The sequence below is a fragment of the Gymnoscopelus microlampas genome, assembly GCF_963454915.1.
Source record: "Gymnoscopelus microlampas genome assembly, chromosome: 18".
NCBI classification, from domain to species: Eukaryota; Metazoa; Chordata; class Actinopteri; order Myctophiformes; family Myctophidae; genus Gymnoscopelus; species Gymnoscopelus microlampas.
In genome coordinates, this window is record NC_139955.1 from 32,178,155 (window position 1) to 32,193,367 (window position 15,213).

The following is a 15,213-nucleotide window of genomic DNA, read 5'->3' on the forward strand; positions in this document are numbered from 1 at the left end:
TTAGGCCCTTCTCGACAACGGTTGCTGCAAAAACATATCTCCGCTGCATGATCCTATATATCACACATTGAATATTGTTTCACAAACTGGTCGTTTGCTGGTGCCACAGTCCTGCAACCATTTGAACAACTTTTCAAGTGAGCCATCAAGGTCTTAGACAAGAAACCAAACTCATACCTTCATCGTAGCATTTTGGAAAAGTATCACTTTAAGCTTTGATAATTTGAAGGCCTTTAAAAGTCTCTGCTTTGTCTATAAGTGTCTACATGGACTGTCTCCTCCTCAAGTGTGTGGTTTTATTCACAGGAAGAGAGACACTGGACATGGCACTAGGTCAGACACCAGAGGGGACTGTGAGGTGCATCATAGGCAGACCACTTTTGGACAGAATGTCCTGTCCATCAAGGGAAGCCTACGATGGACACAATATAGCTTCCCAGTCACTCAAAGGAAAAGCCCCACCTTGTGTACTTTTAAAACACAACTGGTTAAAATGATCTCAAACATGTGACCATTGATACTTTGATTTTGGTAGGTAGGCCTATGTGTGTTTTTAGTTGGGTTTAAACTAGGTATGGTATTCTTAAAATGTGTTTTTAGGCAGTTGTATGTTCTCTCTGTTTTTCTCATGTTGTTGCTGTGGTGTGTATGTGGGACTACGGATGGAAATTAGCTTATAGCTAAATCCGGCATATTTACATGATATTACTGATTGAAATGTTCATTAATGTGCACTGTCCCGGAAATAAATAAAGTACAGGAAAAAGTTACTTAAGTACAGTACTCAAGTAAATGTACTTTGTTACTATCCACCACTGAACATTTAAGCCTTAAGGCGAATGTGATTAAGACATACCGGTAAGCTGTGTTGCAGTTGTTACAAATAGTTGTCAGCATCAGCAATTTAAAAAATAATAAAACACAACAAATCTTATTTTAGTTTTATTTATTTTTCAGCCAAGCAGTGCAGTGTCCCATGTTTACTCCATAAACATACAGAAAATGTACAAAAATACCTCCTGTTATGAATATGAAGTGCACTGTGAAGTGAGCGGTGTTATTTAGAAACAACAGTGGTCATCACAGTGATGGAAGCTCACAAAAAAAAAGAAAAGATTTTTTGAAGTGCGTGGTGATATTTAATGGTTATTATTTCATCATGCGTCTCGCTAGCCAATCAAAGCAAAGGGTCTGAATAGAGTCAGCCAATCACGGTATGGCGAAAAGGGTGTGAATAGAGTCAGCCAATCACAGTACAGGGAAAGACAAATTCCCAACCCCACTTATAGGAGCGAATACACCGCTCAAAAACATGTATAAAACTGTAAGTATAGAACATAGCATTTGCATTACCGTGTCTCTGGTATTATGACTGTCATAACCTGGAGAAAGTGGTAAGACAAACATCTAGGACAGTGGTGCTCAAAGTGGGGTCCAGGGACCCTCAGGGTGGTTGTAAAATGGGTCTGTATCTCTGAGAGTTATGGGTGGGGTCCTTGAAATAAAAAATGTAGTGTAGCAGACTGCATGACTTTAGTTTAGTTTAGAAATGTTCCTGACTATGTGGGTACTTGGATTTCAACTTCTTCTGAGCTATTTCTATGGTCTGGAGACAGGCTATGACTTTTCTGCTTTTTGTTGGCTTTAATAAAGACATTAGCTTCTAAAACTGTCCTGATCTTCTGTGTAGACTTATGCACAGATCACAATGCGTCGCAAATAACGCGACTTATGATATGACTATGAGCTTGTAGATTGGCCGTTTTACTAAGAATAATTGGTTTAATAAGTGTTTTAAGTGGTTATGGGTCTCTCAGCTAAAGCTGTGACACATTCATCATAATTATTATGGGATCAGTCCACAAAGGAACAGATTCATGAGAAAGTAGCCTCCCTATCTTGAAAGTACATTGCCAGATATAAAGATTCAAAAATTGCTCTGTTACAAATGACCTAATTCAGAAAAAGCAAGATAGCAGTACAGAAAAACACAGCTGTGCAACACTGTATAACTTCAGTTTGTTCAGGATAATAGACTCATTTTATCTTTTACAATGGTTAATATACATTGTAAATGATAAATGTGGGTTTCGAGGGCAGTTTTGAAGGACCTAAGGTTTGGTCCTTGGTCCCGGGGATTTCCAGTTGGTTGCCTGGCATCCAACTGGAACGGCAGTGGCTCAGTGTTCCCAGTTCGACCCCGGGCTCCCCCAGAGTTAGTGTCGAAGTGTCCTTCAGCAAGACGCTGAACCCCTAATTGCTCCCGATGAGCAGTTTGGTGCCTTGCATGGTTTCCTCCGCCATCTGTGTATGAATGTGTGTGTGAATGTAATGCACAATCTATGTAAAGCGATTTGGATAAAAAGCGCTATATAAATGCACCATTTACCATTTACCATCACCGTACTGAGTGAGTGTGTGGGGACATGCTGGTAGAGGGAGTTGGATAGGTGAGTGTGTGTAGGGGGGGTGCTGAGGAGAATTCTTTGCTTGACCGGAAGTAGATTTCTTTGCTAGACTGGATGCCAGTAAAGGTCTGGAAGGTCTGGTGTGATGTGATCTCTGAACATACTGGGGTTGCAGTCGAGCCGTTTTTTTGTGATCTGATTTTACTCCTCCTTAGTTCATGATCTGGAAACAGATGAACAAGAGAAAGACCATATATGTAGTGATCCAATAGACCATCATTTATTCCATAAGAATTTAATCTGAACACATTGGAAAATGTTGACACCATACAGATGTCTGAGATTTAAGAGGTTACACTGAGTGGCACGGAATATTTGAGTCCACAAACCATCATGTAGGTTTTAGTACATACAGTATGACAGTGGTTCAACACAAGGGGCCCTTGAGGGGGTTCCAGAGGGTCCCTAGCAAAATGAGTTAATATAGCAGCAAAAAAAAAAAAAAAAAACTTTAACCTCCATCCTCTATTTTAAAAAAAAGTGTGTACAATTGTTTTCAAATGGGGGGTCTGCGGCGAAATACACAATACATGAAAACGTTTGAGAACCAGTGCTTTATGAGATCACTTTCCTATAAATCAGTTATAGGTCTCATACTGACCGAGTTGATCCACTCAATGAAGTCAGAGACACGTGTGAAGACACTGGCCTTCTTGGGGACATTGCACCACCTGGACCCCCAGCTGACAACACCATGGACGACGTAGGTGCCATTCACCTCACAGTTCAGAGGGCCACCGGAGTCTCCCTACATGTAGATAGGCAGAAAGGGAAGATTTGAATTATTATCAAGGGTCCAATGACTGATAAAGTAATGGCATGTGCCATGTGATTATAAAGCAAGTTTCTGTTATTTTAACTGATAACACATCGCGTTACATGTAGATCGGCTATTTTTTGTTATTTATTTTAATAGGCAAGGCAAGGCAATTTTAGTTGTATAGCACATTTCAACAACAAGGCCATTCAATGTTGTTGAAATTAATATTGAAAGTGGTTAAAGGTAGGGTAAGTGATTTTCTTTGGTTAAAATAAGTGTTAAATAGCTCTATATTCTGATAGTACTCATTGCTATAGTCAGTATTAGCCTTGTTTCTCCAGCTCTTTATAAAACAGAACATTTTCGTTTCAGTTTCAGTTTCATTTCCAATTTTATCCAATCAGGATAGAGAATTCAATCAGGATATAGATTAAACAAGTTAAATTGGAAGTGATGACACTAAGAAATGAGCAGGCAAAATTGGAACTGGAACACTATAAAAATGAAGCTTAAAAATGGGTACTTTCTCCTGATTGGCTGAGATTTTGACACCTACCGGAAAATGTATTTTCTGTTTATTAAAGAGCTGGAGAGACATGGAGACTCCTGTTACTGAACAAACACTCTATAGCAATGATTACTATCAGAATACAGTGCTTTAACCTTTTAACAAAATACTTTTTGTTTTAACCAAAAAATATCACATACCCTACCTTTAAGTCTGTCTGTGGGTTTTTATAAATATTTAACCAATGTTTTCCACTCATCAGCGATCTTAGTGTAGGCCTACTCACGTGACAGGCAGAGTCCACACCATTCCCTCCAGCGCAGATCATGTTGGTCTGTACGTAGTCTCCCCACCAGTCAGGAGAGGAACAGGTCTCATGGTCGACCACAGGAAGGAAGGCTTGCTTCAGTCGGGCAGAACGGCTTCCACCAGCTGTGAAGGGAAAAGGGGATATAGATAGATAGACTTTTATTGCCAACGATTCAACATACAGTGTCCAATTAAAAGCGGCAAATGGATTGAACACAAAAACATATAATACACAGCAGTATACAAACCACCATACAAAAACGCAATAATACATTCTAATGTAGACGGTTAAGAACAGTACATAAAGGACAAGCGACTTATAACAAAGGTGAAAGAGTGAATAATTTGAAGCCAGGGCAGTCCAGCCAGGGTCCAATTAGTATTTAAATGAAGCCATGATTTAAAATCAGCCTTAAATTAAATAATAATGACACAACAAATATACTGGGTGGGCAAAAGTTAATCAAACTAATTGATTTGATGTATTATAAAAAATTGATAGATAAATAAAACATAAACCCTAGGTGGGGTTGGCGAAAGGGCCTACTCTGTGTGGAGTTTGCATGGTCTCCCCGTGTCTCCCAGGGTAGTTAATACCCTCACAAAAACATGTAGTAATCCTGGTCACTATACCGCCTCCCCCATGACAGCCGGGGCGCCTGATGGAGGGGAAGGGAACTGGTTGGAATAACGTGTTCCTTCCACGCACTACGTCCTACCAGGGAAACTCCCCCCTGTCAGGTGACAAGAAGGTCAGTTGGCTCTCATGCACTGAAGGAAGCATGAGCTCGGCCCTGGCCTCCCCAGGCTGTGGGGGACTGGTGTAGTGCTGGTGTAGGGCTGGTGTAGCGCCCAGGATCACTTAGGAAATTGGCACCAGGTGAAAAAAAATGGGTTACAAAAATCGCGGGATAAAAATTATAAAAAATAAAAATAAATAAAACATAAAATAAATATTATTTATTATTATAGCACAAACAGTGAAAAAAGCAGATCTACAAGCTCACTACTCATCACAATGCGGCACACAAGCTTATACATTGTGTACGTTCTTAGATTTTGGGCAAAAGAAGATTTCTTTTTTAGCATGCATTGATTTGATACAGTATATAAAACTTTAAGACATTATTATTTTTAAATAATTAATACATGCGCAATCACTAGGAAAATAGGATGGATAAATGTACAAGAATCCATTTAGTGTAATACTACTGTTTTTGAGCCATCCACTTAGTCTCCTTGGTTTGAAATAGACGTTTAAATCATGCAATGGTAATTCTTGCATGTCTATTTCTCATATGACTATCACTGAGACTGCATTTCCCCACCCCTGTTACACATTCATGTTGTGGGTTGTATTTTTATATAAACTGTTTGCACTATGCCGTAGGAGTTTATTTTTTATTTTATTTCTACCTTTTTGTTTTCCTTCTTTTTTTAATCCAATTTACCTTTGGTACTCCCCCATCCGGTGACGTTGCAGGTGTGGTTGTGAGGCAGAATCTGTCCAGCAGGAGGCAGTTCAGCAGGCTGGGCGAACTGGTTCAGAGTGACGTCAGAGTCAAATTCCAGCAGGGCGATGTCATACCTAAAAGAGAGTCAAGGACATGCTGTGTTTGGTTGAGTGTGATAAAGACAACAGACTAATAATAGCTGACAGTTTGACTATTTTATGCCTGATTTTTATTTCAAATGTAAGCATAAACCAGGTCAAATGCAACAAATAGACCTTGATACAAAATCTGACAAGCACATGGGCCACTGTGTGTGTCAGTGAAAACATTTACTTTGGACATTTTCCCTCTCACATAGATTCGGTAGCATAACATTTGTTGGTAGCAAAAAAACAACAACAGCAACAACAACAACAACAACCATCAAATAGGCAACAACAAGGACTCTATCTATGGTAAATAATGATGATCCACCCACCCTGACCCATCAAGCACATCCCCATTCCACAGGGGATGGATGTGCACCTTAGTGATGTTCACCACCTGCTCTCTGCCACTCTCAATGTCCAATTCGTGTTCACCGACAACCGCACGAAATCCCTCCGGCCTTTGTTGTTGCAAAAGATAGACAGAGATATCGTTAACATCAGATCATGTATTTTCCTTCTTTTTTTCCTCCTTCTTTTTTTACTGTCCCTGGTATGTCATTCACAACTTGCATTAAAACCATAAAAAATGTGGTCAAAAAGGTCGGCATTGTATTTGACAGTAATCACGTAGTTCAAATGATTAAATCACCAGTCAGTGATAGATGCTTGACATGAAAGTTTAGTTTAGAGTCTAAAAAGATCAAAGTAGCTGCACACTCATAGCTTACGTACCTGCCAAACAGTTTATTTAGGATTAGAGAGAAACAATGTTTCGACAGCAATGCTTTATGCTGCCTTCCTCAGGGGTGGGGGATAATGTTTAGCATGCCACAGACTCGACGTTGGGTCCGGGGACCGGGAGTCTAACGGACCCTTTCGGATCTATAACTCTGAGAGTGTACAAATGGAACCAATTAATGGACCGTTACGTTCATTTGGTTCCATTTGTAAACTCCCAGAGTTAAATGAACACTGAGGATTTTATAGTATAAATTGGTCCAGTATGTAGGCTACAGTATGTTTTATACAGGAATGTGAGACAGCACCCATGGCCATGACTATCAGACAGGCACCATATTTATGTGTGACTTGCAATGTGTTCTGTATACCCTGAAGAAGGCAGATACCTGTCGAAACGTTGTTTTAAAAAAAATGAAATATTGGTACTTTGGCTACCAGTGTGTGCGTCTCTCTTGAAGACCATTATTTACAGTATGTTTATGTTACCTCCTGTCCACACAGTGAGCCGCAGTCATCGCCCAGCGTGTCCCTAGCATCACTGCTCCACAGAAGTGCCGGCCGCGTCGCTGAAGAGACACCTGACACAAACACAAATATGGTTCGGGTGAAATATATGTAATTTAAGCTTAGTAAATAACCACCTGTCAAGCAGAGTTCCAAAACATTTAGTTGTCGGTCAGTGTCTGTGCTGTGTGGCATAGCTCTTACACATATTTTATGTGTGTGTATGCGTGTGTGTGCATGCGTGCGTGCGTGCGTGTGCGCGCGCTCGCACGTATGTTGGGATGGAATGTACACTGTAGCATCATCAGTGATAATCTAACTCAAAGAGTGTACAAATGGAACCAAACTGCTAAATCTTACCTGCCAAGGCCAGGCATTGGGTTTGGCCTCCTCCCCCCCAACAACTTTCCCTGGAAGAATGTCCTCCGGAAAGATAGGGCCAAAGTCAGCCTCTGAGAATGAGACATGGGAGAGACACAGTTTACAAGTTGTGCCAATTACACAACTGGTAAACCACATTGTGCCAAAGTGGTTTCCCTTAAACCGGTGTTTATGCCACCTTCTGGTAAAGGGAACTACAGTTCCCTGCACAGAGCCTATTGAATTGTACAGTATTACTCCAAACTGACCTTCTGCCCCAGTTGGTGATCCTGCAATGACTGGCACGGCTAGGATGGTAGTGAAGCCAGCCAGGATGAGAACCGGAGTCCATTTACTACGTGTAAATGGACGGACCCATTTGAACCAGACAGGAGGAACTAGGGAGGACACACACACACACACACACACACACACACACACACACACACACACACACACACACACACACACACACACACACACACACACACACACACACACACACACACACACACACACACACACACACACAGTGAAATCAAATCTTTGAACCTAAAATGTTAAAATGTATAGTATATATATGTTTCTGTGTTTTTTTTAATATCTTACCAGACTGAATGTCTGCAGTCAGTCCTATGCTGCTCTCAGCAGCCTGCATGTGCACAGGCATCTTGAGACCTCAAATTCCAGTCACTCGCAGAGATCTGCAGGTGTATTAAATCAGTGATTCTCAACCTTTTGAATTTCACAGACCAGCATTTGATACAATGTTGTTTCTGTGGGACCCCAATCTACACTGTGAAATCCTCAGTGTTTACTTCACTCTGAGAGTGTACAAATGGAACCAAATACGTGGTTCCATTTGTACATTCTCCCAATTCTGGGGTGAACATTCTGTGAAAATAGCCGATCTACAAGCTCACAGTGCATCACATTGTGACGAGTAGTGAGCTTGTAGATCGTCTTTTTCCGGCAAAGAAGTTTGGTGTAGAGGGGAAAAAAGGAGGGGGCCTAGTATAGGCCCCTGGGGGACTCCGGTCAAAGAAGTACATACAGTATGGTTTAAGTGGTTAATCAGCCACACTTTCCCACAAACCAATTAAAGCCCCTTCTCACAAATGAATCACTAATATGCTCATTATAAGATGACACCATTTTCTCTGTCTACTCGCTCTGGCCAGGTTTTTGTACTAGCCACAGCCTGAGACACATAAGCACGTAGACAAAAATAATGCCATCTTATGAGCATTAGTGAAGACCAAACTATATGCAGATAAAGTTGGAAATGGATGATGTGCCCTTTGTAAGAACTATTCCTCTTGTTGCAATAACTGGTTGAATCTAATCGATGACATGAGTGTTCCACAGATGTCAAGGGAGGACATCGCTTGATACATTGTTTCTCTCTATGTCAATGAAAAGAACAACAACAAAGAAAGCATGTGTTCAAGCGCTACATTCAAAGTTGTGTACTGCACACATTGAACAAGCTTCTATATGCACAAGGCCAAACTTGCTAGATGACGTAGCATACACACTTGAAGATACCTCAACTACAGTGGTAAGACAATGGTGAACAATATAGTTATAGTTAGAGTGCTTGCCGTGAATGGCCCTTTAAGAGCATAGCTGCTAAATGCCTAAATTGTAAATGGTGAATTGCAATGTTAGCCAAAGTTCTTAGGTCAAAGTAATTTTTATTTCCCAGAAGCTGCTGTGACTGCTTAAATCAGTCATCAGCCACCCTAGCTCTACACACAAAAGAATAAAGGTGCCAATGGAACCGAAACTGGTTCTTGTATGGAGTGATGCCATAGATAGAAGAACCATTCCAGAAAGATCCTTTCAGACCAAGGTTCTTTAAAGAACATTTGTTTGTATTGTTCCTCAAACAACTTTGACAAAAAGGAGGAATGTGAAGAACCATTCAATGAATAAAATGTATCTTTAGTAGGTGATGGTGATGGTTCCATTTAAAAATAATTATTTTTCTGTGTGTACATACCACCAAATGCCAAACTGAAGCCATTTCCCCGCCTTATTCACTCATTAGTTCTATTTTGTCATTGTCAGGGCTAGAAAACATGTACACTGCAGATACCATAATCAAAAACAGTTAGTGGTTGTCGACAGTATCGAGGTGGTTATTCATTATGTTATCTGTACGTGCAAACTCCAACATTGTAACCCATGGAATGGAATGTTCAGAAATGTGTCTCTTTAGTACGGTGAGAAGAACTTGGCACATCTCAACCCTTTGAGAAACCAAGGTAACATTTCAGCCACAAAGCACGTTTTGAACACCATCTACATTTGCGGTTGGCCTCACTGTAACCTCTTAATCATCAGACAATATACTGTATGTCAGTGGTTCTCTGAAATAATGTTCTCTTCTGTGGGTCTCTAGCACAAAATATTTTCAGATGGGGGTCTGTGGCCAAATACATATTAATTTGGGGGTCCTTGACATGGACAAGTTTGAGAACCACAGTTGTATGTTTACAACACATCAGACAAATCACAATTTAAGTAAGACATCTGTTGATGGCATCTGTGGCCTCCTACACAGTAGTCAAACAATATGCAGCCTTCATCAATGAAGTACTAAAATTATATTTAAAACAATGGCGTGAGATTTCACCAAGGACAGGGAAGTTAGTATGAAACCCCTCTTTAAAATATTCTAGGTTGTTCTGGGCATCATAGTACACTTTCTCAAAGTGGGGTTCCAGGGTCCTTGAGGGGGTTCCACTGTTCCAGGGGGTCTCCAGCAAGACTTAATGTAGCATCAAAATCAATTTTATGACATATTTATTTGGGGGTCCTTGACATGAAAATGTTTGATAACCACTCAAATAGCACATTCCAGAGCAAGGTTTGTCTAACCTCGTGTCACCTGTCTTTCCACTAAGGTTTGTCAAACTCTTTGGTAGGCGACTGACACCCCCTACAGGCTATACAGTGTAACTTACTGAGTGGGTGTTAAAATAATGTTCAGTTCTTAACTATGCTTGCCTTTGATCTATTTAGGACTTTGGGCGTCAGAATATGTGTTTAACCCTGTAATGAAAAGTTTTAGGGACAACATTTTGTAGATTTATTGATTGATTTACTTTCAGTGGTTGAGTAGTCACAAGCATTTGATGGACTTCCATAGCTACAAATCATGTATTGAATAGGCCTACTACAAAGAGAGGATCCACTTCTGGTCTTGATGATTTATAAAGGGGGTTATTACAAATGATATATGCTGTTTACAAAACCAAGAGATCATAATTCTCTGTTCTGTTGCAATTAGGTGGTGCTTCTCGCACCACCTCAAAAATACACTTCAATGACACTTCATATGACCATACTAGGCTATTATTAGCACATAAACAAATGCACATTCTGTCAAAACATCACAAAACCCAGTATGACATTTTTTAAATAATCAATAGCAAAAGCAGCATGATATTGAACATGTTTAAGTGACTTTGAGATCTGTTTCATCATCGTCATCAATCATCATCGTGCAATTTGTTGAGCCAAAGGGAGATTTTGAAATATCTTATTCTGAACCACAGAGCAAAGTTATTGAAAATATTACGCTAATATTAAAGTTATCATGGCATACCCTTAATCATAATTAACAAATGTATAACCTGCCAACAATTAATCACATTTTCACATCATAAATAAGTGGCAGGTTTTCCATGAGATCATATAGTTTAGTAAATATAGAGCAAATTAAAAATAATAAAACAAAACTTATATAGCCTATTTATTACCTTTTTCTTGCTTCTGAGTTTATGCACCCTTCGAAGTCTGTTCTCTGTGCCTTCCAGAGATGTGTGTGACTATAGTGAACTGAACAGCTTCAAACAGGTGGACTTATCACCCAGTGTTGCCATGTCCGCTTATTATAAGCCATTTTGGGCTTGTTTTTCTGTAAAGTTGCTTGTAAATATTGGTAGTTGCGGGTTGCGTTTTTTTTTTTAGCTTGTAAGTGTAGAAACCAGTGGTTCGCAAATATTTTCATGTCAAGGAGACCCCAAATTAATGTGTATGGTGTCAGGGACCCCCATACAATCACAACACCAGAGGGAGCTCCACAAATCACGTTCAACCCAGATTTGGCTCAAACAAAGGGATACATTCGTTCTACTGCTATGCCACCAAAATGTGGAGAGACAGATAGGCTAGCCTACTATCAGACTTCTTACAAAAAATGGGGCACTGTTTTGTCCCAAAAAGATTGGCGACACAAAAAGTCCATTGTGGTCCTGTTATGTATACCAAGTGACTGCAGTGTTGTTGTTGCAATGTGACGTAGCTCTGTTTACACATGCCTTTATTCCATTAATTGTATAATTGATGTGAACGCATACTGTGTATTAATCCAACGTGCACCAATACATTATTATAATTCCTATGTGTTGATGCCTTTAATGAATTAATGGTGAGATTCGTGGTGATCATGTTCCCTGTGTGATGGTGCGGTGCATCATGCATATTGTTGCATGTGTAGGCTATGTCCAGTGGTGGACATTTTCGGTCTAATAGACGTATAAAACACGTCTAAATGGCCCCTATACGGCTAGGCTAAAACAGGTTTATAATTGGTCTACTGGTGAAAGTTTTTTAGCGGTATAGGTTTAGCCTAGCCGTTTAAAAGACGTCTATTCAACGTCTATATATATACCTCTTAGACGTCTAAATAACAGCTAATATACGTCTAAAGCTATATTTAGACGTTTGTTAAACGTTTATTTTTATATCAAATGTATACCCCATAGACGTTATTTAGACGTCATTTAAACGTCTATTTAATTATAAGGATATGAATACTTATAATTAAATCCAGACGTTTAAATAAGATCTAAACTTATTAGCATTAGATAGACTACCTTTACAAGACATATATTCATTTAAAAGCCTCAATATTTAATGCAGATCCAGCTTCTCTATTTAAAAAAAAAAATACTAAAGGGAACACATTTAACCTGTTATCCTTACCTTGATAAATGTGGTAATGTAGTCCCAGGATGTTCTGACTATGTATTTACATTGTTATCTTTATGGATATTTTAAACAGCTTTGAGTGTAACACTAATGTCATTTGTACTGTACAACAGGATATAAATAAATGTATTTATGTTAAGATTTGACTATCCCTCAACTACATTTCAATCACAACATGTTTCAACAATTTTTCAAAATTGAACTTTTTTATTCCTTAACTTATTTTTCTACTCATATTGAGTGAAACAATGGAGGTGCAGGTAAGAGTCAAGAACCAAACCAAATATAACAATTTGTTGAACTTTACTATACTTTGCTATAGACAAGCACACACACATATATATTTAACTATCATACACATGATCCCTCCCCACACACTCAGTTTATTACACACACTCTGCATCTGCGTAAATAGCAGGCAAGCAGCAGCCAGCTTCCCAAATGCACTTTGCCCAAAACTGTGAAAACATGCTGTGCTCTGAAATTGAATTAGAACTGCCTTAAGTTTTAGATAGGATTTAGAAACACGGCGGTATGTGCGTCTTCTGGGAGCTAAAGCAAACATAACTTGTAAGTTAATGCCTTTGAACACTGCCTCCAGGGACAAATCAAAGGCATTCTTCCTCTCACCATACCAATACTCATCAAATATATCTCCACATTCCACTTTGAAAGGTTAGGCCTACAGTATATCTTTGTCCTGAAAGAGGTATTTTTTAGAGCCTGTTAAAAATCCTTGTGATATTATCACTATCAATCCTCACAGGTTGATCAATTCTTGAAAGTGGCCAAAGAGCACAGAGATTGTGAAACAAAGCAAAAACTGCATTTCAAAGCAGTGACCTGGCTTAAAAATCTTGAAAATGATTGACCAGGAGAATAAAAGTGTGACAGCAACATTATGAAATGGCTTGCAGCAACAAAGAAACACACAAGGCTAGGAACATGCATGCATGCATGCATGACACAGACTGACACACACACACACACACACACACACACACACACACACACACACACACACACACACACACACACACACACACACACACACACACCCCCCCGCCACTTCGAGCTGGCGCCTGCTTGAAGTGGTCGGCTATTGAGGCGCTGACCTGGGCCTCCGTTGTCTGTGCAAAATTCTGCCGAACAGCTTCTGCAATCAAAACAATGACAAATATCTACTCTCAGACTTGACAGTAGCCATTACAGAGATTGCCACATATAGTCCAGACAAATTGTCATTTGTTAATGTATGTCATCATGTCAGTCACACATTTATAACATGAAGAAGCATCAACAAAGAACTAGCACAGACAATTGTTCTATTTACCCTGGATGAGGGAAAAGAAGTTTGTACTCTTTGAACACCCTCTTTTTTTGCTGCCCACCACCGGACATATTGTATTTCCGCATCAGGCCATTGGTGAAAAGTCTGAAACAGATTTTTTTTTAAATCAGATACATTCTCAACAGCATGCGCTAGCAGCTTGTAATGAAGACAATGTATATGGAACAGCAATAATACACTGACTACCACATTGGAACCCCCCCCCCCCCCCCCCCCCACATTATATTTCTTTTTCTACAGTGTCATGTTATTAAACTTCAATTTGTATTCATACCTGTCCAGGATCTTTCTTGTACATGCCCTCACGTCGTACCCCCCAATGTGGGACAGCTTTGAAATCTGTATGATATTACAAATTATCAACATTGATGTAATCGTTTTGAATTCAAATTATTTAAAGCATATACTTTTTTGTATTTACCATTGAACGTCGGAATCGTTGCTTCTCCAGCTCCTTAGACATGAGGTTGAACTCCTCCTCGTCGTCTATTGGCAACGCTCCACCCTCATCATCACTTTCTCCCCGATTGTTGAGTGTCCTCAATTCATCGAGGATCTCCAACAGCGTCTCCACAACGACCTTCTGAAACTCTGAGTAAAAAAACAAAATATTAACCTAAACACTTGCCTTAACAGATATGACCACTTTATTTCAAATTATTTTAAAACCTTAAAATACTTCCATTCTTACTTTTCTCGGGCATAGGGTAGTCGTACACCTTCTTCTTTGCTGTTAAATTATAGAATGAAACAATAAATGTTGAGAGTTAAATTAAAGGTTGAGAGTCTGGTGTGGCTGGCTATGTGATGCTGCTTTACTTTTGGCTTGTCAATACATAAAATTAATTGTTTTCCAAGATCAAAATCTTCCTCTCTCCCCCCAGTAAGATCACTGCCAAACTTGATAAAAATGTACCTTTTGTAATCCTGGGACTTTTTGGCCCTCTACTTCCAACACGCTTTCCTGATGGTGAAAGACAAGCCAATTACATTTCATACTTGCGACATCACTATTTAAGATAGTCAATCTGTACCTTGTGGGGTCTGGCCATTTCTGAAGACTGACGGTCTATTTGGTGGGCTAGGAGTCTCTGTTGAGAGAGGGCTAGGAGTCTCTGTTGGGGGAGGGGGTAAAGGAAGTAACTCATCTTACAAAGTCACCAGTTACACTGTATATCACTGTGAAACTAAATACTTTTTTACCTTGTTGAGTCCTTTGCCTTGGACTCCTTCGACTTGGAGTGCGATGCCCTGTTGAGGGCAAAACAAATCAAATTGCACATCTTAATCACACCATCGTCATCACTGTTACAGCAAATACAAATCTATCTTTGATAGTCCTGTTTCTTTGATTGAAACTATAGCCACGGTCCACTGGGGTGGAAAACAATTACATTATACATCCAAATTAAATCTTTGCTATGCCATCTCAAAATCTGTCAGCCTTGCCATCTACACTTACAGTTTGATCTCTGTGAGAGAACATCCCTGGCTAAGTCTAGTAAGCCGGATGTTGCTGTCATCTGCAACAACAAAAAACATGTTTTAATGTTACAGCTTTCACATACAGATCTATTATATAATCAAATAAAATGTAAAACATTT

General features: G+C 39.5%; 2 protein-coding genes across 2 annotated transcripts; both read right to left on the reverse strand.

The window, feature by feature from the left end:
• Positions 1-2,619: 2,619 nt before the first annotated feature.
• On the reverse strand, positions 2,620-7,923 carry LOC311034021 (elastase-1-like; the record flags this gene model as incomplete). The annotated part of the gene is made up of 8 exons (XM_084041760.1): positions 2,620-2,631; positions 3,070-3,216; positions 4,023-4,168; positions 5,497-5,633; positions 5,978-6,106; positions 6,876-6,955; positions 7,254-7,345; positions 7,863-7,923. The coding sequence occupies 8 exons, from the start codon at positions 7,921-7,923 to the stop codon at positions 2,620-2,622; spliced, it is 804 nt and encodes a 267-aa protein (XP_083897886.1).
• Positions 7,924-8,417: 494 nt separating this feature from the next.
• LOC311034023 (uncharacterized protein) lies at positions 8,418-14,718 on the reverse strand (the record flags this gene model as incomplete). The annotated part of the gene is made up of 7 exons (XM_084041762.1): positions 14,643-14,718; positions 14,525-14,572; positions 14,300-14,338; positions 14,030-14,199; positions 13,883-13,947; positions 13,591-13,692; positions 8,418-8,454 (listed from the first exon to the last, which is right to left on the reverse strand). The coding sequence occupies exons 3-7, from the start codon at positions 14,310-14,312 to the stop codon at positions 8,418-8,420; spliced, it is 387 nt and encodes a 128-aa protein (XP_083897888.1). The 5' UTR covers positions 14,313-14,338; positions 14,525-14,572; positions 14,643-14,718.
• Positions 14,719-15,213: the final 495 nt, after the last annotated feature.